At 43.4% G+C, this 25,137-nt stretch overlaps 1 protein-coding gene across 4 annotated transcripts in view; it reads left to right on the top strand.

Moving 5' to 3' along the window:
* Positions 1-25,137, top strand: part of PTPDC1 (protein tyrosine phosphatase domain containing 1) — a 91,524-nt gene that overhangs the window by 10,497 nt on the left and 55,890 nt on the right. For 3 of the 4 annotated variants that reach the window (XM_029600840.1, XM_029600839.1, XM_029600841.1), the window contains exons 2-3: positions 17,789-17,881; positions 23,910-24,081. In XM_029600840.1, the coding sequence (XP_029456700.1) occupies positions 17,797-17,881; positions 23,910-24,081 (257 nt within the window). In that variant the 5' untranslated portion in view covers positions 17,789-17,796. Of the gene's footprint in view, positions 1-17,788; positions 17,882-22,870; positions 23,105-23,498; positions 23,509-23,909; positions 24,082-25,137 lie in introns of those variants that run through there. The other variant, XM_029600843.1, reaches the window with a different exon arrangement.

Raw genomic sequence — 25,137 nt, 5'->3', positions numbered from 1 at the left:
AAAGACTTCACATACATATCCTATCTTTATATACCATTTATCTCATTCATAAGGCCATCATAATAGGCACTACCAGTGAAGAAAAACCTTCTTTGCCATACTTTTAATCATCAACCATGTTCATATCAACTATTTTTTTATTTTTGTTTTTTTATATATGCAATTAAAAATTTAGCTTGCAAGTGTGAATGAAGTCCAAAAAAGCATTTCTCCGGAACGCATGCTATGATTGATAACCTCTTTCCTGCTTCCAGACTTTAAGCCACGCAGCCTCACTAACTTTGAGAGGACTCACGATGTCCATAAGCTCTGACTACACTGCTCATATCTAGTCTATATGCTGCTTTGATGTAATAACTATGTTTTTTTCCGGTTAGACTAGCAAAACACATTGCAATCCCTGGGAGTGAATAACAAGAAATTGATCTACTTTTTATGATCTGCTGGGTGCCTGTGCCTGGACTGGCCACTGCGAGTTAGGATGCCCACCTCGATGGACTCTGGTCTGATCCAGCATAGCATTTCTTATGTCTTTATGATATGCATGTACTTTTATGCACATAGGGGAGAAGTGTTCCTAGGGGTAGAGTCTGGACAAGATTAGGAATTAGGGGGGGGGGGGGGGCCGGTTTGGATCTTGTGCTAGGATTTAGAAGGAAGTTGTGTCCATGTTTCCTATGGGTGAAAAGAAATAGCTCATACCATACCAGTGAGCATCCAGAGTTTGGAGAGAGAAAACCAGAGACTCCCCACTGGAATCCAGAATATCTGCAAGAAGAATTTAAGTTGAGGAGTTTAGAAGGAAGGATCAAGCATTAGATACAAGGTATTGTGCAGGGGTATCATTAAAGGAAATTATAATTTATGTAGTGCACCCCAGAAAAAAACATTTTTTTTTTCTATCCAGCGGAACACAGGATGCCTGGAATAATACAAAGGTACCATAGAGACAAGGTTAATGCTGGATTTGATTGATTTATTTATTTATTTATTTATTTTATTTATTTATTTAGGGTTTTTATATACCGACTTTCTTGATATATATATATCAAATCAAGTCGGTTTCCAAATAACACAACTATCGCCGGGGGGGCGTTACATTAAACAATAAACATAATATTGAACAGAGTAACCTTAAACAATAAGTAAGGTCGTTACATTAAACCATAAACATAGTATTGAACAGAGAACGTGTAGGGTTACTTTGAACAATCAATAAGGTCCTGATGGTCCTGAGGGTATTGGGTTGGTGGTGGACTTTAAATTGCGCTATTTTGTTCTTTGACCTGTGTCGAAGTGTTCCTGCGATTCTGGAAAGGCTTGCCGGAAGAGCCATGTTTTATTGATTTACTGTTATGGATGCTACCAGGAAAAATTGTGATTAATGCCAATTAATTTCAGTTTGCCAAGCTGAACAGAACTTATATTGGAGCCCTTAACTTGTGTGTCCTGTTTGATTATTGGCACTCTCCAGCATGTAAGAAAACAAAAGAACTGAGCATATACCCACAATAGAAAAAGACGTGCCTTGGGTCCTAGAGGTCTGTACTACCCCCCTCTGTTCAGAGAATCATTGCAGGGCTTATTGGGACTTTGCAGTAACTAAGCTCTGAGATAAGAGTGTGACACCCCCCCCCCCTCCCCGCCTTCATAGCAACAACTAGAAGAGGGGCTACCTATCAATATAGTTATTGCTTTCTTTTTAACAATTTCATGCTCTGGTATTGAATGAAACTGTTTTAACAAAAGGTAATTAATGTTTCCAGTACCATGGGTGATGCTGTGTTCTTATCCATGCACAATTCTTTTTTTTTTCCCCAGTATGTTTGTTTTCCACTGTTGTGGTAATGCATTATAAATCCATTGTCAACAAGAAATTCATTTTGATATACCTTATGCTACTACATTATCTGGTTGTCATAGAACGTTAACAGATAAGAGGCTATAATTAAAACATCTTGTCTATTTTGAGGTGTCGTGAGCTTAGTGATAGGGCTGTGCTTCTTTGCTGTCATGGAAATGGTGAAGTGTCACAGGGATAATGTAGATGATCTGATTAATGGGGAAGCAAAGCTGCTGAAAGATGTGTGAGTTAGCTTAACAGAAGAACCAGACATGTCTTTTCCCTGAACAAGTAGCTAGAAATATATGTAGCATCAACTGCTCAGAAACAACAAAAAAATCTTCAATGTGAAACCAAGAAGAAGCAGAGAAAAGGGGGAGGGGGGGGGGGGGCAGTGGAAGGAGGAAGATGGTCTTTGCGTGAGAGGACAATTTCCAAGCCAACTAGAAAAAGCACCCTGATAAAGACCTACTGCACTGATGCTAAACCAGTGGTGATCAACTTTTTTTTTTTTTTTAGTTTGTGATATACACGATGGCTGATGCTTATGTACCTGGTACCCTACACAGTAGGCACACACACTCACATATTCTAATAGATGACAGATACCTATCCCCTTTCTTACTCCCACTGATGGTCCACCATCACTTGACACCCCCCCCCCCCCCCCAGCTGTCCTTCACTTACTAGTTCTCAACCCTCAGGGTCTCCCATTTATTGCTACTCTCCTCCTCTCGCCCCAGTGATCCTCCATCCTTTGTGCTCCCCCTGATTCTCTCAATGGTTCTTGAGCCCTCCCCAGTCTCCCTCCAATCTTCCAGTAGTCCTTCAGAGGCCGAGTCTTACCCTCTTCCCCTTAATACCTGGTAGTCCTCAAGCCCCAAGCTGCTCACCAATTTATCTCCCCCCACCCCCCAAATAGAGAGGAAGAAATCACCTTTAATTGCCCTTTCCGGCAGCCCTCCCTCCCTCTTTATCCAGTAATACATAGCAGAAGATGCAACAGCTGTTGAAGCTCTGTCCTCACTGGCCACCTCCTCAGGACTAGAATTAATCCACTCTCCTCCAACCTTGGGTGGTGGGAGAGCTGGATTGGCGAGTACTATTCATATCTACAGCGTCTCTTCTGGACCTGCCAGAGGAAGAATGAATCATTCTCCCATGCAGGAGGAGGAGCAAAGAGCTGTCTCCTATTGAGCCTAGGCAGAAGAAAAGGAGAGAAAAATGTCCTGCTGGACCTGGCGGAGGAGGAGTGTGCCGCATCCTACCCAGGTGGAAGAAAGCGCAGCCTCTCACTGGCCTGGTGACACAGCTCCCCCAGCTCTTTGAACACCCAGGTTGAGAAATGCTGCATGGGATTCTCACTGTTTTGGAGAGGCCGTTGTTTAACCTAAATCAAGATGTTCCAACATATTGTCTACCTGGCTTACTCATAGTTCTAAATATAAGGACGAGAACATTTCTGAGAAACTGATTTCCTTGAACAGTTTGTTTTTTTTAAATTATGCCTTATCCAGGATAAGGGACTTTATGTAGGAAAACAGGCTGCTTGTATGCTGCTGCTTCTATACTTCCAGATATTACATCTTATTTACTTTCAAAATAAGCCAGTATCTGCTTTTCCTGAAATATATTGTGTGCACACTGCCAGTAATGAGCAGCAAAAAAAAAAAAGACACGTGGGAAGAATAGCATTCGTCCATCAGGAAATCAGATTGTGGATGAGATGATTACCACTTAACTGGGATAGGGGAATATTTAAGCCACAAGATTGACTGACTGGTTTTGTTATTTAGAATGATTTTAGGAAAGTCTTGCCTATCTCTTTCAAACGGACCTTTTTAAAAAAAAAATGTCTTGGCTCTCAGTTGATAACAGATCTGCTAATGTTTTGTACAAGGAAAGAAAAACCAGTGACTTGCGCTAGATGTATTCTTCCATTATCAGGCAAAAGATTTTGTCAATTCTGATTCTTTTTATGCCCAAGATTGTAAGAAACTTGTGTGAAGCAATGGGTAAGTGTTTTTTGTTGTTTTTTTTAATCATATATTTAATATACACTCAAAATAAAATGTTTATGAAAACAGCAATCAATAGAAATATTAATAGAAACTTTGTGTTGATGTAGTTAGTATGCTACTCAAATCTTCAGTTTCTTTCCAAATGATTGCTAGTGCCAGAATCGGAGAATAAGAAATGTTTTGGATTCCTGCCCCTGTGGCTCAGGTGGAGCATTAGAGTTTGAGTCTGTTTTGCGATGCCTATGGAACATGGACTCATCGACGAGGTGATGCACCCAAGCCCTTACGGGGGGGAGGAATGTGGCTGCGGCTACTGCGCTGATCTCTCTTGGCAAATGAGAGTAGCACTGAAGTGCTAGTCTTGGAGAAAACTTCCCTCTAATCTTCGACCAGTGAGGGACCCTGTGCCACCCAGATATGCCATCTAGGAAGGAGGGAAGGTTTAAAATGGCCATGTCTTTCTATTCTATTCTTCTTCAGTGAAGCAATGTAGTGGATAAAATCACCAGTTTTCTTGTTGGTCAGGTTAGGCTAGGGAAGGACATCTTGGAAAGAGTCTACTTTTACTGTAAACATCAGGTTTATAAGTTACTGCTCAGCTGGCAGTCTTTTTTCAGCTTTTTGGTTTGTAGAAGATATAAAGAAATTCTGTTCCAGTTCCAATTACTTGATCTAAGAATCAATAATATTTTTGTAACCGTTGAGCTAGAAATTTTCTTCATAAATACTGTGTGATCATTTGCTTGGTTCTGAAAGGAAAAAAAACTTGTATATTTTATGAATGCTAGAACAGATTTATGATTTAGGCAGCTCTCTGCCAGAGTAAGGAATGTATGTGTTGGCTATAGATCGGGCTCTCTCCAGCCAGTGGGGCATTTTCCCACCCTCTCTCCCTATGCAGACGAGGGGTTTAAAGTTAGACACTCAATATTAGAAATAGCAATGTCTCTTTCTTTGTGGGTCAAATAATTGTCGCAGCAGGTGTCTGAGCCTCTGGGGGGAGAAAATGAAGGGAGGGGGTGGGTTCTGCTGGCTCGGGGTGGCAAGATGTCATCATCTGAGCCCGACTATAACCCAGTACAAAGCCTTGCCATGCCCAGCGGGCAATGTTTGCTTCAGGTGCTTCTCTTGGATCGGATTGGCATATTGTATAATTCAGTCCACTGAGCTACCTAATGTTTAGGGCCAGATTGAAGATCAGAAAAATGAGAACACCCTCCCCATGAAGATGGCAAGTGATTAAGAGCTGAAAGATTTTTACATTTGCTGGAAATACAAGGCTTGTGCAGAGTAAAATCCCTCAAATGCACAGAACATTGCAACGTTATGGGTAGACCTGGGAACGTTTGAGTTCTGCTCACCCTGAGATTGGTGCATGTGTGTTGGGGGGCAGCAGTATGGTTGTACAAGCTTTCTCTTTTTCTCCACCCCTCCTTGCGTTTGCCCCCCCCCCCCCCCCCCCCCCATATCTCTGTGAACAACTTTCTTTTTAATTTGTTCTCTGTCAGATAATTTCCAATCTTTGATGTGTCTGGCTTGGTTTCTGGCTCAGCATCTTATTTTTTTTTTAATTCTCTGTTCTTATCTCTATTTCTTTCTTTGTTTTCTGCTGCTCTCTCTCAAGTGTCGTTCTTCCTTTATCCTTTTTGTTTCAGTGCTCTCTCTTCCTTTTTGTATCTTTCTTTCAGAAGCAGTTACTTTAATACTTTCTCTTCCTTTTTTTCTCTCCCTTCTGTTTTTCTCCTGTTCATCCTACCTGCTCTGCTTTCACCATTTTCTTCCTATTTATCCTGCACTATTTCCTTCCTTCTACATTATCACTCTGAGTTCCTCCCTCGACACTGGTTCCTCTTCTCCATCTCCTGCTATTCCTGGTCCTCACTCTTTCCTCTTTTCCTACTTCCATGTTCCCCAATTCAACTGTCTCCTCATCATTGCCTTCTTCCACACTCTTGTTCTCCCCAACTCTCGTCCCCCCCCCTCACTCTCCACATTCCTGTCGTTTTCCTTGCTTGCTTCTCTCATTCTCACCCACACACACTTGCTCCTCCTCACTACCCTTTCCAGCACTCATTCTGCTCTCCACACTGCTCCTCCAAGCTCTTCCTCTCCTCACACACATTCTTGCTGTCTTCTCTTAATGATTCCCCCCAACACAACACTCATTTTTTTCCTCTCCCCCCCCCCCTTTTGATCTCTTTCAGTAACATATGCACACTTTTTTACCCTCCTCTCACCCTCTTTTACTGGGATCCCTATGGGATCGAAGTGGAAGATTGTGCTTCCCCATCTCAGGCTTCTGATTGGTTCATTCTCATAGCCATAACCAATCTGAGGTGGGAGGCCATTAGGAATGTTGTAGAGATATGGGAGCTACCTTTTCAGAATGATTGGGGTGCTAAACCCATAGAAACATAGAAGTGACAGCAGAAGAAGACCAAATGGCCCATCCAGTCTGCCCAGCAAGCTTTCACACCTATTTGTTTTCATAATCTGTTACTCTGACCACTGAGGTCAGGGCCCTTATTGGTAACGTTTTGGTTCCAATTCCCTTCCACCCCCCACCATCGATGCAGACAGCAGTGCTGGAGCTGCATCTAAGTGAAGTATCTAGCTAATTGGTTTGGGGTAGTAACCGCCGTAATAAGCAAGCTACTCCCGTTTGTTTACCCTGCATGTGCAATTCAGCCATTGTTGGTTGTCTGAATAAAAATCCTCTTTACTTAATTCCCTCTGTTGCTGAAGCAGTGAGCTGCGCTGGATACTTATTCCAAGTCAAGTGTCATGCTTAATTGATTCGGGGTAGTAGCCACCGTAACAAGCAAGCTATTTGCTTATTTGTTTACCCAGACTATGTAATTCATTCCTTGTTGGTTGATGCTGATATAAATCATCTTTTCTTCATTCTCTCTGCCGTTGAAGCAGAGAGCTATGTTGGATGTGCATTGCAAGTGAAGTATCAGGCTTAATTGATTCGGGGGTAGTAAGTGCCATAACAAGCCAGCTACTCCTATGCTTATCTCAATCCAAATTACCCCTTCTTGGACACAGTGAAGGAGTTTGCTCAGTGTTGCCGGCACTCATTGTATCCACAGAGCTGGCACCGCTGGGTATAGACTCTACTGGCTCCTGGTGTGGTCTCAGAAGTTCCAAGGGGTTCTGATTGGGCTGGAATGGTGGCAATAAAGATGGCATTGTGGTGGAAGGGTGAGGTGAGGGGAACAAGGGGGATTGGAATCATTCTTCCAATTTTAATTGCTTGTAGGGAGGGGAAAGGGGGGCCTCAGACTGCTATTCTTTTGGGGTGAAGGAGGAGCTGAGATTGGGTGCTGTGCCCTACAGGTGTTTCATTATTTTGAGGGGTGGCGCTAGAAGGACTGCTGGCCGAGTATTTCTTTGTGTGAGTGTGTCTAAACCAGCTATTTACTTAAGGCTGGTTAAGTTCTCAGCTATCTGATAAACTCCTAGATTTTAGAATTTATTTTTTTTTATATTCCGCTTTTCACACTTTTTTGGCCCTTCAAAGCAGATTACATTCAGGTACTGTGTAGGTATTTTCCTATCCCCATAGGACTTACAAACTACCAGATAATTTAGGTTTGCTCTCCACCATGACTAAATGTAGCTGGCTAAATTTTATAACAAAACAAAATAGGTGATAAATATACAAAATTCTTTTTGCTTTTACTCTCTCTATTTTTTATCACCTTTTTCCAACAAATTTGATATCAAAGTATTCTGTACAAATCTTAATGCCTCTTGTTGCACAATGGGCTTACAAGCATCTTCATGTAGTGCGCATGCTCATATCCTATATCAGTTTGTTTTAACCGTATTGATATAAAAAAAACTTTTTTTCTATAAATCTATCTTAAAATGTAGTCAAAACTGCTCACGGAAAACCTAAGACCACTCCAGCGTACTTCTCATATTTAATTCCATTGTTGGAAAAAGGGTTCCAGCGAGGGAGCATTGGAAAAAGTTCATTGAAGAGGATTTGGGAATATTAAACAAATAAAAAAAAAAAAGGGGGGGGAGATAAAGGAGGATTGAATCTCCTGGGATTGTAAAATGGTGCACTACAGATATTTTATGTTGGGTGGGGGAGTGTGTGTTGTATGAATGTGGGGAGAATGTATGTGGGGTATGTTTTAAGAAAATGCCTTTGAGCATTACTGGCATGTCCAAGATATAAATGTTTACATGAGTTGATGTGAAGATATATCTGTACCAATTTTTGTAATTTGTGTACCCGCTAATTGAGGCCAGTGGCTGTGACAGCATCTGTAGCATTCGAGTGCCAAGACGGCAAGAGCTCTCTCTTAACGGAGCAGGGCCCAATAGGATTCTCAGCTTGAAGAAGAGCTTTCCTGTCCTTGGAAGCAGGGAATACCTATCCCAGCCACCACTGTTTGCAGGAATGAGCCATGTAAGCCTAGAGGGCAGGGGTGACATTAGCTATGGGCACATGGGGCTTATATCCAGAGCCTTTCCTTCGGAAGCTGCACGAACAAGCTTAAAGCTCCAAAGTAGGCCAGGAGGGATGTGGAGACTTAGAACATGGGCTTGTGGAGGGGAAAGGAAGAACTCAAGAGAATATGGGCTTGGGGATTGGGAAAGTAGGGACTGCAGATTGGATGCTTATTCTTTTGTGGGAAGTCTTTGATTTTTTTCTCTTAGTCTTGGGAAAGGTGCATTTCTAATCTCTTTATTTTGCACAGTTCAGAAAGAAATGCATTCTGTTTCTATTTCTCTGGTATTGCATTGCATACAGAGGTGGGCTTCTTGGTGTTTAGAAATGTTTTTGTCTGCATGTTTCTTTGTCTAGTTTTTAGCCTCTTATTCTCTATTTGGAGAGAACACACACACACACACACAGATACTGGCGTGTGTGCCACAACAATGTACTGATAAGCAGCATAATTGTGATTATATAGGACCACTAGTGTTTGGTCAGATATATGTAAACTTTATCCCTACATAAATTAACAGCAGTAATGTAACCCAGAGCAAATACTTGCCAAAATCCTAAACAACATAACAAGTTATGTAATGCAAAGCATCTAATAATATCTTATCCTTACCAATAACTAAATATGTATCTAATAGCACACAAGAATAAAAAGATAGCAATGAAATATATATAGGACCACTTATAAGAATGGCCCAAGAGAGAGGATATATACAAGAGACACGTCTCCGAACAGTTATCCGACTGGAAAAGTGGAGGATGGTCAGTGCACTGGACGCTGGGGTCATCTGAAGCAGTCTAGTGGTTGGTTGCTTGATCTGTGCCAATGGTATGATGCTGTGATCCCCTTTTTGTGTTTCCTAGACTGGATTTGGCTTGATAATCTTTGTTCTCTTGCTACTTGGGGGGGGGGAAGACATGGATCCAGAAACTAGAGTCATATACACATTCTTAGTATCATTTTCCTTGCTAAGGCAGAATAAATGGTTCCTCATTCTCTGAGCTACAGAGGGCTACTCCCTCTCTTCTGAAATTTAGTGTCTCTTCAACTTAAGCAAAGTATTTTCTTCAAAAATATATCAAAAGAAAGAAGAGCAGTGTTTCAGAGCTTTCTATAATTTTAGCTATAATATTTCAAGGCAGTCTCTTATCACTATACTACAGAGTCTCTTCCTGCCTTTCTGGTCTTGTATTTTAATTATACTATTCTTAGACAAGACAGTTCCTCGTTCAGAAGGGCTTAGCTGTTCTAGGACAAGCAGGATGGTTGTCCTCTCATGTGGGTGACATCATCTGATGGAGCCCGGCCCGGAAAACTTTTGTCAAAGTTTCTAGAAGCTTTGACCAGCATGCCGCTATCCGCGCATCCACGCGAGATCCCCCTTCACTCTCTTCTTTTCCGCGGTGCAATTGCCTCATGGTTTGTGGAGCTCCATTTATTTATTTCTTTTCTTGATAAAGTTTGGGTTTTTCTCGACTTCCTCGTCAGGTCCCCCTTCACAGTCGGTGCCTCCTTGGTCTGTAGTTCTTTTGTTTTTTTTTTCCTCCAGCTTGCGGCCAATCCCCGATGCTTCGCTGCATGGTGACCGCCGGTCATCGACTGCATGCTGGGCGTTTTTTCTCATGGCATCGACTGGTTTTCGTTGGTGTCCTCAGTGCCCGCGGACCGTGTCCATCACGGATCCGCATGAGGTCTGTATCCTCTGGGGCCTCGCATGACATCCATGGGTGTCGTCTGTGTGACCAGATGACCCCCAAAGGCCATCTAGCATGCCTCAATAAGATGGAAAAAATTTTCGGAGCACCCAAGTCTACTCTATCTGCGCCTGCTTCAGATCCCTCAAATCCGAGAGGTCGCAGGGAGCCTCTCAACAAGCTTCCCCTTGCTATTCCTCTCGCTGGTCCTTTGAAGGATTGCGGGGAAGGTGAGAGAGCATTGATGATCTCACCACTCTCTCGAACATCAGGATCCTCTGCCTCCTCTGCACCGGGGAAAGACCGGTCCAAGCACCAAGGGAGATCACGTAAGCATAGTCGCCATTGATGCATGGCTCCAGTTCTGGTGCGGCATCGGCTGCCAGGTCACCACTGAAGTGACACCAGTCATTGGAGGCCCCATCCACTGATGCCCCCAGTTGTCCTAGGCGTTCCCCCACCAATATCGGTGCCGGGCTCCGTGGCTCCATGGATGAGCCAGTGATGCCTCGTCCCCCTCCTTCCATCCTGTGGTCCAGGAGGAGCTGGACCACAGGGTGCAGTCCGCAATGCTCAAGGCACTTCATAGCATTGAGCTGCCGGTGCCACCAGCCCCCATACCGATGCCTAAGCCCCTGCCGTCTGTTTTAGCACCTTTGCTGGAGCGTCTTGAAATCCTTATAAGCGCCCTACCGATGCAGCTGGTGCCGAGGGACCTTCGATTCCTCAACAGCTACCGATACCCTCCACAGGAGTGATCCCAATTCTCAGGTCCTCTGAAGTGGAAGAGATGATCAATGCCTGGTTCCGAGACCATGATTTCCCGAGCCCTTGCCAGGCCCGTGCAGTCTACTGTGTCTGGTCCCCTCGATGCCAGGAGAACAGTCAATTCCTGTGGTACTCTTGAGGCCTCCAAGCCCAGAGCTGATACCCCTCTTGGGCCTCATCCGCATCACGTTGACCCTAGTGAGGAGGAAGGGCCTTACGACCCTTGGGGAGATGATTCTATGGAGTCGTCCTCTGAGTATTCGGACAACCCTCTCTGAGAGCCCTCCCCGACAGAAGAACGGCGTCGATCACCCCCGAGGATCTGTCCTTTGCGGGGTTTGAAGGGCTATGGCTGAAGCCAACCTCTTTCAGCTGCTCACAGAGGAGGATGCGTGACACAAAATGCTGAAAGTACTCCAGTTTGTCGACGCTTCTAAGGAGATCGTGGCGGTTCCCATCCATGACATCTTCAAGGACCTCCTCCTCTGGATGTGGGAGTACCCCATTTCTATCTCCCCATCAACAGAAAGGCTGATGCTACCTATTTGGTGCAGCAGGCTGTGGAGTTCAAGAAGCGGCACCTTGCCCACCAGTTGGTGGTCGTGGAGTCCTCCGTCCCCCCCAGGGCGAGAGCACAGGGAGCTTGATGCCTTGGGCAGGAAGGTCTTCCAGGGCACTAAGCTGGTGGTCCGCATCACCGCCTTTCAGCTATACATGATCCAGTATAACCGCAACCTCTGGAAACGAGTCCAAGACTTTGCGGAGGGCCTACCTCAACAACAGCAGGAGGCACTTTCAGCTGTTGTTCTACTGGGCCTAGATGCTGGCAAGCATGAGGTGCGGTCCACCTTTGATGTCTTGAAGACAGCGGCCCGTGTGGCCGCGGTGGGCATTGGCACCCGGTGGATGGCTTGGCTCCGAGCCTCTGACCTCTGTCCAGAGGTCCAGGAAAGGCTAGCCGACCTCCCCTGCATAGGTGAAAACCTCTTTGGGGACAAGGTCTGGGATGCAGTAGCGCAACTGAAGGATCAACAGGTGTCCGCTAGCACTTCCGAAGGCCTGTCCTCAGCCAGGAAATCCTCCAGGCTGGGATCCCGGAAACTCTTTTACAAACAGCGAAATATTATCCTTTGACCTCTCAAGCTCATACACCACGCACCGGTTCTAGGAGCCGTATCGCCAGCAGCAAGCGCCTAGACCCCAGCTAGTGCCCCAGCAAGCCCCGGCCACATGCTTTTGACTGTACCTCTGACACTGGATCCCCCAGTAGGAGGCAGTCTTCTTGGTTTCACCCATTGCTGGGAGGAGATCACTTCGAACCAATGGGACCTCTCTGACACCCGTCAAGGGTACCATCTCAACTTCAGCCAGCTCCCAGGGACCTCTTCCCCCATGTCCATCATGGGGTTCATCAGCTCAGCAGGTCATACTCCACAGAGCTCTTCGCCCTTCTAACAGCAGGCATAGTAGAGCCAGTCCCTCGCTGTCAGTGGGGCCGAGAGTTCTATTCAAGGTATTTCCTCATTCTGAAAAAGACTGGCGGTTTGCACCCCATCCTCGTCCTCAGGGCGCTGAACATGTTTCTCACAAGAGAAAAGTTCAAGATGGTCTCTCTCAGTACGCTGATTCCCCTCCGCAGTGGAGGAGACTGGCTTTGCTTCCTTGATCTCAGGGAGGGAGGCATACGCTCACATAGCCATTTTCCCCGGCCACAGGAAGTACCTCCGGTGGAGTGCACTGTTAGCCCGGGTTTAGACGCACGTTTTCGACGCGCTAGCTTTACCCCTTGTACAGTAAGGGGTAATAGCATGTCGAAAACATGCGGCCAACCCCCCGAAACTAATAGCGCCCGCAAAATGCAAATGCATGTTGATGGCCCTATTAGTTATTCCTGCGCGATACAAGCCGCACATTTTACTTTCAGAAATTAATGCCTGCCAAAGGCTGGCATTAATATCATAGCGATATTAAGTCGGAGGCCCCAAAAGTAAAAAAAAAAAGTAAAAATTTAAAAAAAAATTAAAAATTCGGCCCACGGGTCGGAAGATGGACGCTCAATTATGTCGGCATCCATTTTCCAAACCCGTGGCTGTCGGTGGGTTTGAGAACCGACGCTGGAAAAATTGAGCCTCGGCTGTCAAACCCGCTGACAGCCTCCGCTCCTGTCAAAAAGGAGGCACTAGGGATGCGCTAGTGTCCCTAGCTCCTTCTTTTACCGCGGACCCTAATTTGCATAGGCCACCCTCCTGAATCGCACGCCCAGGAGAGTGGCCTGTGCGCGCGCCGGGAGAGTGGGCACTCGCCGGCTCTCCTGAGCGTTTTTCTGTATCGGCCTGATTATGAGGTAAAACTTCCCTTCTCGCGTGACAGTTTTTCACATCCTCTGTCTCTTCACTTTAATACAGGGACCAATGTGTGAAGTATTCTGCTAGCATTTAGTTTCTTCTTAGAGATCTATAATGGAGAAGGTGGTTTTCTTTTCCTTTTTTTTTTTTTTACCTTTGATAGAAAACTTTCAGACACATTTACATTTCTGAGTTTTCTCTTCCTAAAAAAATTGTTTTGAAATAAATTCATAAACACATGAGAAAATTGCCTATTAGACTTTTGATTCTAAATTTTCTATTCAGTTACTTTGGATCTATAACTCAGCTTGTTCTGTTTTTCAATCTGCACGTCCCATTAAGAAGAGTATTGGTGTTCTAGGGCACTTTATAATATTTGCATTGCTGCCTTTTCATAGGTAGGGTTGAGTTCTGTATGTCAGTGCTGTTTTGGTATGGCAGATTTGAGATTAAGTTCTGAGTAACTTTTTTTGCAGGGTTTTGTTTCTTCATAATGTGCCTGGTAATGAAGGGAGTTCATGTTGATGGTTTTGGGTTTTTTTTTTAGTGATGTAGTTTATCAATCTTATTTATCATTGTGTTTTTATATTGTATTGTTTTATTTTTGTATTTTCAATTTGTAAACTGCTTTATGGGAAAGATAGATAATCAACTACAACTAAAATACATTGTGATTTTCTGTAACTTTAAGTATTGCTGTGAGAAGAATGGGAAGGGGCATAGGACATGGGCAGATGCATGAAGTGGTCCCTGGGTGCCAGAGACCCATGGCATGCCACTGAGTAGTTTGGATATAAAAGGGAAGAGGGTAATGGGATGATAGTGAGGGTTTTTTTGTGGAATAGTGTGACCAGCATTTTTTAAAGCAGGAGGAACAGTTGCAGTGGAAATTGATAGATTAAAAGATGAATTTTAAAAGCCCAATATGCGTCATAAATGGAAGATACATGAATATATTGGGCTGGTGCGTGCCGAGCAGAATTTAAGTCGTCTGAATACGTGCATATCTCCCACTGCATGTACAAAAAAATTTTTTTTTAAAAGGGCGGGGAATGGGAGTTCATGGTTTTCACATTGAAACCAGCACACGCTGGGGGTCTCCTGCTGTGTAACTTTACTTCTGCTATGGGTGACATGTAAGTCAAAACAAACAAACAAAAAATACAAAGATCAGCAGGGTTTTAAGAGTCGGGGCTAATAGGGGAGAAGGGAGGCTATTTAACTAGGAGGGTTAGGATGTCCTATCCCTTACCTGGGTGAACTGGGTACAAACTGAGAAAATGGCAAATTTCATCAGCATGCGTGCCTTTTAAAATCTCCCCACTTACGCGGAAGAAGCGGCATTTGTGCGCATAGGAGCACACCCACTTAAAATTGCACGTACACGTGCGCATGCTCAGCCTATTGTATACTGTGCTCAGATATATGTTCATATGTTATAAAAATGGCCATATCCATGAGCATGAGCAGGCAAACACGTGCACATGTACCTGTTTAAAAGTTAACACCCCTGGATGTAACAAATGGAAAGGATGACTGCAGAGGAAATAGAGCTGAGGAGCTGTGTGGGAATGGGGTCAAAGAAGCAAGTAGGAGGAGGAGAGAAGATGGATAGTTTTCTCCACTGTGATTTCAGAAAATGAGGTGCGGAGTCAGGGAGATAGAACTCAAGACTAATTTTGTAAAGTTTGTTATGGAAGTAGTCAGCCATAGTCTGGGCAGAGAGTGACATGGGAGTAGGAGGTAAAGGCATTTTGAGCAGAATTGAATGGTAAAGAGACAGTGAGGGTTGGCGGTAAAAGAATTTGTTAGATGAACAAGTTAAAATAGACTGGAAGGAGTGTGAATTTGAAATGTATGTACATGGGCATTACATTTTATTGAGAGACACTCTGTAGAGCTGGTACAAGAAGCAAATTCTGGGGGTGAGCCAAGGTTGGGGTTTGGTTTGCCTTACAGGATAGATGGGGGGGGGGGGGGGGGCAAGAGAGTCTAAAGCAAAGGAGACTATAGTGTTATTAGAAGAACCTGCCTAATCAGCTAACTCACGGGCCGATACAGTAAAGTCCGCGGGAGAGCGGGCGAACAGGCCACTCTCTTTTGCATGCGATTCTGTATTTAAATGAGGCCCGGCGGTAAAAACAGGCAAAAGGAGCGGTGGCTGTCAGCGGGATTGAGCATCCGGTTTTTGACCTGACAGCCCCGGACTGACTTCAAATTTTTTTTTTTCTTTTACTTTTTTTACCCTTCGGGACATCAGACTTAATATCACCATGATATTAAGTCGGAGGGTGCACTTTCCTGGTGCCCGAAGAAATTAGCGCTTACCTTTGGGTAGGCGCTAATTTCTGAAAGCAAAATGTGCGGCTTGGCTGCACATTTTGTTTTCTGAATCGCGCGGGAATACCTAATAGGGCCATCAACATGCATTTGCATGTTGCGGGCGCTATTAGGTTCGGGGATGGGACGTGCGTTTTCGGCCCCTTACTGAATAATGGGTAATGCTAGCGCGTCAAAAATGTGCATCCAATGGCGGGTTAACAGTGCGCTCCGATGTATCGGTCCGTCAGTGTAGTAGAGGAAAGAAGAAATGAGAGAATAATGGAGAAGGATACAAGATTCAATAGCCTCGATGAAGATGGTGGTGGTGATTGGATGAGGCTGTGAGGGCCGTGGTTTAGTGTGAAAGTTGTCAATGATGGTCTGAGAGGGGAAGAACTGAGGTATTGAAGTCTGAAAGATAGCAGTTGGAAGAAAGTCAAGGCAGTGGAGATGGTGAGCAGGGGCGGTAGTCCTCTTAGTTTTCTAACTCAAAAACAACTCTGGGAATGTCTATTTGAAGAGCAGCTATATTTAACACCTCTGCCCAGGATCATTTTTAAACAAGTCATCTAAGCTGTGAGTCAGATGTGAATGTGGTGCACTCAAGGGTATGCATAGGACCTCCAAGATTGTAGTAGGAATATGAGCATGATTTGTCACATGGAAAACAGCAGTGCAGTGTTCAGTTGGAATCACCAGAGGGCAACCTTTCTCACTTTAGATACAGGGAGGACAACATTAAATTGCCTTGAGAATCTAAAAGGATGAAAACTAGAATGGTAAATTATTAGTTCATAAATGTTTAACCAACCGTAGCCTTCTGGAAAATTAAGATCTTCCTTTAATTTTATTATTTTAAGGTCCCTAGAAGCTTGAGATGCTGTTTTATTTATTTTGCCAACTTCACAACACATTGAATTAAAGTATTTTAAATAAAAGGAGTATGTTTGCTATGTGATTGCATACACATCAGAAGAACAGGGAGCTTATTTGCTAAAGCACATTCAAAATATGTTAATGCATGCTTTTAAAGTTTCTTTCACTAAAAGGTGCTAAGCTTTAGGAGTCAATTTTCAAAGAGCTGCTGAGCATCAAAAATAGCCAATGAATTTTAGCAGGTTATAGATTATCCTTAGGCATGTTTTCAGTTGAACGTAATTAGCTAGGTTTGCAGCTGAAAATTTCCCTAATTCTGGCCAGTCAAAATTTGACTGGTTAGATTTAAGCCTGCAATCCATTGAACTAGTTTTCGGGGTGTAAGTTAGCTTATTATTGCTGAAAATCCACACTTAAGTGGCTAACTCCTTTCCCTTGCAGAAAACGCGCTCCAGTTTTGAACTTGCTAAATGCATGCTCCTTGTGATTTTGAGCAGTTAATTTAACCACAGAAGAAAAATGTTCAAAAACAGTGGTTTAACTGGTTGGCTCCGAACTTTATCTGATTAAACCTTTTTTTTTTTTTTTTTTTAATAATAAAAATTCCCCTCTTAGTGAATACTATGTCAAAGTGATTGGACCACAGCTGGTAATTAAGTATATTACTGACTGCAGTAACCAGGCAGGATGGGAGATCCAAAACCCCACCACCACCCCCAATCCGGCAAAGGTCTCAATGCCCAATGTATCCTCTTTTCCCCCAAGATTCAGCAAGACACTCCATGCCCCCTTTCTATCATATCACCCCCTCCCCAGCTTCCTTCCATTTCTGCCTCCCTCATCCAATAGAGCAAAAAGGTGTTGGGGGCAGATGAGATTCCCATTTTCTCCTGCCCTGCTTGTTCTGATGATGAAAATGGCACTGGCTGTCTTGATGCAACTCCAGAATATTACCCTCAAACATGTATCTGGGGCAAGATGTTATAGGCCAAGGGAATTTAAGCATCACTGAGACATCAGGTGGCCATGTCCTATCTGTATACTATTAAGGACCCTCCACATGTTATGTGGAAGATTAAAGTCCAGGTGTTGTGTTGTTGCATCAGGAACAAGATGTTTGTTTTAAAAAAAAAGTGTTTTCTGCTCAAAGATTCCTCAAAGATTCTTCAGTATTATAATGTAAGAGGTACGCTTATGCCCAAAAAGGCTTGTATGATGGATAAGTGACCATGTGAAAAAAGGTTAAGATTCAGTGTTGCATGATGCTGAGCAATAGACCCGTGTTCAGACTTTGTCCGTTGAGGATCAGCTGTGTCAGGCATGTCATACAAGCAACCTTCCTTGTAGCCTCTGGGTAGTAGAAGATTTTGATTCACTTCTATGACTGTTGGGGAAATATAAATAGGGAAAACTCAACAAGAATCAAATCTCACTACTTTTTCAACAGGTACTGCAATGGCTGCTGGGGTCTTGATGCAAAATGAAGTACCTTTCTGTTCACTTGAAAGCAGCAGTGCACATGTTGCCTCTTTGAGTTCAGGTAATTTATTTCAGTTATTAGTCTTTGTTTAATTTTTGTTCTCTTAATTTAGATCTGTATTGCATTTTTTTAAAGAAAATTGTTATATTGCCTAAACAAATGCAGATTGACTCCCTTATCAAGCATAACAGACTTAGCAGATATCCTATAGAAGTGACACTGCTTTCTAGGATATGAGACTTTTTTTTTTTTTTTTCTTCTTCATACTGCTGTTCTGTGTTTGCCTTGTCGGGAACATTTTATTTGAGTTAATCAAAGTTACAAAATTTAAGAGGGTAATTTTGATACTGCCCAGATTGTTGCAAAGATCGTAAGTACTTTTTACCCACAGACTTTGCACTACTTTTCAACGTGTAAGTATGTGATCTTTTCGGTTTAAAACTTACTGAAGGAAAAAGTACCCACAGAGATTTGCACCTTCTTTTTCTGACCAAAACATGTTTTTCCTTATCCTCCTGCTAGACCAGTCAATCCTTTAGGGATTTTCTGCCTCCACAGCTGCAGGTGATAGAGGACACACCTCATTTTTCTCCGTTTTGATGTCACATCCATCTATAAGGCAATTGCCAGTATTTCTCTGACTTCAGCAGATTGCGGGCTAATAAGGACAAATTTCTACTACATTCCCAGGACCCTGGTGAGGATTAGGCCTGGTTAAGTCTGCAGGTTCCCGTGACTGCTGACTTCTACTTCTCCCAGTGATAACCTCTTTCCCTTGGGAGCAGGCTTTCCTCACCTTCCCCCCCCCCCCCCCCCCCACCCTTGGTTGATCTCCCTCAGGCCTGCTCCCCCGATCCCTAGGGTATTGGATGAGCAACCCTGGAAAGGGGTTACAGCCTCCCTTTTGTGATGGAGGATGTGAGAACCGAATTTACAGATAGGAAAAAAGGTAAGGGCTGGATTCACCCCCTTTCTTGCTTTCTCCCTCCTTTTGGTAGGAACATAAAGTTTATTAAAAAAAAAATGTGGATGGAGAAGGTAGAGAAAGGGGACCATGTTCAGGGGAGCCCTGTTTGGCCTGCTACCTGGAAGTCCTGCAGATGGTGAATATTTCCTCCCTGTCTCTCCCTGCGAGGACTATTGCTTAAGTGAGGAAGTGCTTCAGTACCTGCAGGAGCCACAGCTGCAGTGGGGCTTTCTTTTTGATCTGTTCAGCAGGAGCCGCAGCAAGGTTTGGAAGATCTCCCATGGCCTGGGAACCAGCAGTATTTCACCAGAGTGGTGAACCTGATGCATTTCATTGGAACCTAGGGAAGATTCCTTGTTGGGGGCTGGAATCTGTTCTCTCCATCCCCGTGAATGTTCCTCCGAGTAAGAAGACTGCTTAGCAGTACACCATTCCCTCAGAGGGGCATTATCAGCCTTAACTTCTAAGGGTTTGTCTATTCTATGGGGAATCCACTAGCCTCCTAAGGCCTTCCCTTTACATCCAACTCTCAAGTGTAGGATACTAACATAAGTGATTTCCTCTTAGCCGGGGGGATTAAAGAGGTAGCTTTGGGGTAGATTTTCAGACGAGCGCGAACAGCCTACTTTTGTTTGCGCTCCAGGCGCAAACAAAAGTACGCTGGATTTTAGTAGATACGTGCGTAGTCGCGCGTATCGGCTAAAATCCTGGATCGGCGTGCGCAAGGCTATCGATTTCGTATAGCCTGCGCGCGCCGAGCCGCGCAGCCTACCCCCGTTCCCTCCTAGGCCGCTCCGAAATCGGAGCGGCCTAGAAGGGAACTTTCCTTTGCCCTCCCCTCACCTTCCCCTCCCTTCCCCTACCTAACCCACCCGCCCGGCCCTGTCTAAACCCCCATCCTACCTTTGTCGGGGGATTTACGCCTCCCGGAGGGAGGCGTAAATCCCCGCGCGCGAGCGGGACTCCTGCGCGCCGGGCCGCGACCTGGGGGCGGTTACGGAGGGCGCGGCCACGCCCCCGGGCCGTAGCCACGCCCCCGTACCCGCCCCCAAAACGCTGCCGACACGCCCCCGAAACGCCGCGACGACCGGGCCCGCCCCCCGACACGCCCCCCTCCGAGAACCCCGGGACTTACGCGAGTCCCGGGGCTCTGCGCGCGCCGGGAGGCCTATGTAAAATAGGCTTCCCGGCGCGCAGGGCCCTGCTCGCGTAAATCCGCCCGGTTTTGGGCGGATTTACGCGAGCAGGGCTCTGAAAATCCACCCCTTTATGAATAAAATCTACCCCTTCCCCTAGCAGAGAAAGATGCTCTACTGAGGTTACCTAAGGTAGATCGATTCTTTAGTTGTTTCTGTCGCCCACAAAACAACTATTGCAGTCGTTGGCAGGACAGCATTGAGACCCCACTATGGAAAGATAGAGGCAATATTGACATAAGCTTTTTTCTACCAATGCCATAACCCTAAAGACGTCTATTTGTGGAGGTTATGTAGTGAGGATAGCGATGCAAGGGACGCAACAGCTACCAGAGTCTGAGGGTACAGCAAAGGTTTTCGGAATGGCCTTCTGGGCGGGTACTTTACAGGACCTCATCAGGATGGCCGTCTTGAGTTATAGCTTCAGGAATGGTGTCAAGGAGGCTGCTATGGCTCTATAATTCGGCATGCCGAAAAGCTCTTGCAAATGCCCTTTAGAAGGAACCTACTTTAAAAAAAAAAATAATAATAATAATAAAGGAGAGAAAACTCTTAAAGGATTTAGGTCATTTTAAACCTCAGACATGCGGAGGACAGGCCGCAAGCAGCATGCGAGGCCAAAGTGGCCATCTTTTTCAGAACATCACAAGATTTAAGGTGGGCAGGTGTATGCCCAAAGAAATCAGGAATGTGAAGGCCCAGACCTTGTAAGGGGCAAGAAAAGTTAGGGGCAAACCTTCCACAGCTACACAGGCTACACTGTGAAATGTCAGTGAAAGGACCAATCCCCTTTCAGAATTCTGAAAGGACAGCCTTCTGAAAAGGGGATTGGTCCTTTTCCTGAAAGCTGACAGTGGAGGACCAATTGACAGACAGTTAAGGAGTGAATAAATTGGCTTTGAATGGAAAGAACAGCCTGTTGGAGGAGGCAGAGCCTTCTGGGGCAGGGGGATTTTGGAGGGTTATGATGGTTAGAAGTGAGTTCAGAAGGGTAGGGGAATTTGGCTCAGGCCGATTTATTTGTTTAAGATGAGGTTGCTGAAGATGGCCTATCAGACCCACAGATTGAGACAATCAGACAAGAGACTTGACTCGACTTAAGGTGAGGGTATGCTTGGAGGCAGCGCTGTTCAGGAGGGTGGCAAGAATTCGGTTCAGATTCCCACTTTTTTTTTTTTTAAGGTGGGGCATGATCAGCCTGTTTGGAAGGGCAGACTCACAAGAGTGGGGTTCGGTACTGCATGAAGTTTTAACACCTGCCGCTGAGCAGGTGTAAAGTTTTCTGTGGTAAAAAGACATGCTAGGCAGCCTCCCCCTTGCAGAGTAATAGTTAATAAGACTTATTACTCTGCAGTTAGCATGAGAAGTGTTAACCTGGCCACGAGATTTATAGTGTTGGTTTTCCGATGCTAAAAATTCCTATTACGTACTGGAATCAGGTTAGCATTGAAAAACACATGCCAAAATGGGAGTTAAAATCGTGGTAAGGGCAGCACAGCTTATTATATCTGCCCCTAAGTGAGGTACCTAAGTTCTTTGAAAATTGTCCCATTGTCTCAAATGATTGTACTAGTTTTCAGTTTGTTTTTGTTTTCTACTGCTTTTTTTTTTGGCAATGTTTTTCTCCAGCATACATCAAATTTCCATTTGGCAAACTGAAACAGAAATACTTGCATATATCTAAACTGAATTTTCATCACCATGAATTAATTTCCTTTTGTGCCAGTTTTTCTCAGTAGGTTTTCTTCTGATTCGCAGCACAACAAAAAATGGATTTTGCTTTAAAGTGACTAGAAATGGAACAGTACAGAGCTGGAATGTAATACTGTGATTGCAGTTGGAGAATGCAATCACTCTCTTGAGGCTGGACATGGCAAATCTATTCAGAAGGATTTCTAGAACCTCTAATGTGTTCCTTGGATTAGCAGCAGCAGGCATTGGAAGGTTGCATTTTCACAAGAAGACCTAAGTTACGCTGAAAATGCAGGTGGAAAAGACCTACTTTGACAAATTGTGCCTCCCTTTCCTCAGAAAATATGAAGACATCTCTTATCTTTTGATAAAGAAAAAGAAGCTAACAAAATACTAAAAAAATATCCTGAGAAGCATAGAAATATTGTGTACACTAAGGGAAAAAATGTTTGTGAGGCAACAATGGCACCCACTTGTTAGTGATGCAGTACTCAACCCTATTTGGTTAAGGAAGTGGTTATCTAACCATAAGCCCTTTAGATCCTAAAAAGCAACGTCAGATTAGCTTATCTTGACAAAAAATAGTATATAGCTCACATCATCCTCAGACTTAAGAATGTTTTTGAATTCATTTGAAACAATTAGTATTTTGTTTTCAAAAAGAGTTTTCTCTTGAACAGATTGGGCAGGATGACCCTTGGAGGAAAATGGGATTACTTGCGCTCTACCCTAGAAAAGAAAAGCCACATCCCTGTTTCAGAGGGGTAAAAGGGAAGGTATTTATTACTTTTGGGAAGAAAAGTGGGGGAAATAGTTACTAATATAGTCCCAAAAGATCTTCCATACCGAAATCCATTTTCAAACTACATCAATTTTTTTATTGAATTTATTTTCTTACTAACATATTCATCACATTAATTTTTTCATAGAAATATTGACTTTCTAGTCCCAGAATATTTAGTCTTGTCCATAGCTGAATAACAGGTTAACTCAAATTGAAGCCCTTCATGTAGAACTTAGTTGATACACGATCAATGGCTTTAATGTTTGTCACTATAGAAACCTGACAGTGTATGCTAAAGAGCTGCTAGGTCATGCAGAAACAACCACATATCTCTGCATAACCTGAATGCTGCAAGTTGGATTTCACGTGCCCTCTGGGTTGTAGTCTCTTGGATTATCAAGCAGAAAAAACTGAAGTTCCTCACCATGCAGGCTTCCCGTAGAAGGATCTCAGCAGTGCATTTTTTGGGTGACTTTTTTCAGGGTCGGAGACATTCTGCCTCAGATACCCTGCACCGAATAGTCCAGAGGCGTCGGAGCTCAGTGATCGAGGTACTCTCATCTTCCTCTCACCGGGTTATGGTGGCCCTTTCATCAGTCAACTCTGCAGAAGTGACCACAGACTTTGTGGAGAAAAAAAGTAAAGTCCTTTTTCTAATTGATAATAAACAATTGAACAACACATTTTAAGAGGAGTTGGTGTTTCTACCAAATCACAACATATTGATTTTTGTCCAATGTAAAAGTGTGTAATTTCTGGTCACTTATATACATATGCGTTTTGATATTGTCAGAGGAGAGAAGTACGTACAAAAACTTATTTGCAGCATAATAACTTGGAGGATTTAGATATATTTGATATATTTCTTGCCTGCTTTCTTGCTGTTATGAATTTTTTTTCGTGCTTTTGTTAACAATTTACTTGTGTTTAATAGTAATTAATTATATTAATCCTTAGATGAACAAATTGCACCTAATTAAATTGTGCAAAGTCATGTAAAACAGTTTACTTAATCATAAGCTTCATTTTGCTTTCCAGGGTTCACTCAGTCAAAAAAATAAACATTTGCCCTGTTAAAAGCTAGCAGTTTATATGTTGTATAGCAACAAAATATAACTTCAGAGAGAAAGATATATATCAATTGGGTTTCCTATGTTAATTGTTAAAATGTACAACATTAATGTATATTAAAAAGAACTATAGAAAGAGTTCAAAATATGAGCCAGACATGGACTCCATGCTGTTTGCAGCTGCAACCACGCTGATTTTAAAACTCTTACTTTGTTTTAACATGCTGATATTGTACTTTCTTTATATGACACTTTAAGCCATCATCCTAAAAATGTGATTTGCTATGTTTATGCAAAGTTTGCTTCATTTTAATTCTAGGATTGAAGAGCTTCTTTTAAGTGAATTTTTACTGACCCATGTGATTTGTGTTCATTTTAGCGCTTGCAAGGCGTCCAACAGCAAAGTACACCAAAGTAGGGGAACGCTTGCGACATGTCATCCCTGGACACATGCAGTGTTCCATGACATGCGGTGGTCGTGCTTGCAAATATGAAAACCCTGCTCGATGGAGTGGCCAGGAGCAAGCTATTAAAGGACTGTACTCCTCATGGTAATATGAAATATAACATTTCTTTACATTGCTTATATTCCACACTGATTGAAAACTATTAATATTCTTAAATACTTATTGCATATTTCACTACAAACATTTTCTTCAATTCTGAAAAAATTGCAAATCTCCCTTACCTCTGACAAATGGTATAATTGTGATATCACTTTCACTGGCAACTCTTTGAATTCAACTCATTCATATTCAAACTCATTTCTGACAAAGTTATTTGGCTTCATCGGACATTTTTAATATACCTTTTTTTTTAGCCATAGCTAATGCAGAGCCACATACAATCATAACATTAAATTACAGTAAATTGAAGTGATAAAAGTGATTTAGAGGTCCTGCATATCTCGGGGAAAAGATGAGAGAGAAACTATAAGTTAATATATTTGTGTTGTGTGAAGGAAATGTGTGCATTACCTTGTGTGATAGAAAATCAAATGCATGTAATATTGCTATAAGCTGTCAATATGAGTGATCCAATGGAGCACTGCTGTATGACAATAGTGTGTGTGCCTTCTGATCTCCCTGCAGTCCTAGGGATCCACAGTCCTCCCATGCTGTGTAATAGAGAAGACGAGTGTTTGAATGCATTTAGAAAGTGTGTGGAATTCAAATGAGTATGTGAGGTGTAATAGAATGTGTGTGAGAGAGAGAGAGAAAAAGGAAAGAGGGACTTAGGATAATTCAGGATGGATGTTACATACAATAATGTAGGCATGAGGATAGGCCAAAGCAGTTTTTAAAAAGCAAACTCTGCCATCTTTGTCAGGAAAAGAAGCATTGGCCCTTTAAAAGTAACTTTTGGCATTGGGAAGAATAGTGTCTAAAAATGGGAAATGGTAACTAAAGTTCCCTGTACGTACCAGGATCAGTCCAGATGGTGGATTATGTACCCCATCCACCAGATGGAGCCAGACAAGAACTTCAGAGGGTGCTGCCATATAAGCCAGCACAACCAGTCTTCCTCTTCAGTATCTTTCTGACTCCAGCAGATAGGAGCAGGGGAACGGTTGTTCCCCAGTACACTGTGATAGTTGTCATTTTTTG

The sequence above is a fragment of the Rhinatrema bivittatum genome, chromosome 4, assembly GCF_901001135.1.
Source record: "Rhinatrema bivittatum chromosome 4, aRhiBiv1.1, whole genome shotgun sequence".
NCBI classification, from domain to species: domain Eukaryota; kingdom Metazoa; phylum Chordata; class Amphibia; order Gymnophiona; family Rhinatrematidae; genus Rhinatrema; species Rhinatrema bivittatum.
Note: the sequence above shows the minus strand (reverse complement) of the source record. Positions and strands in the feature narration are given on the sequence as shown.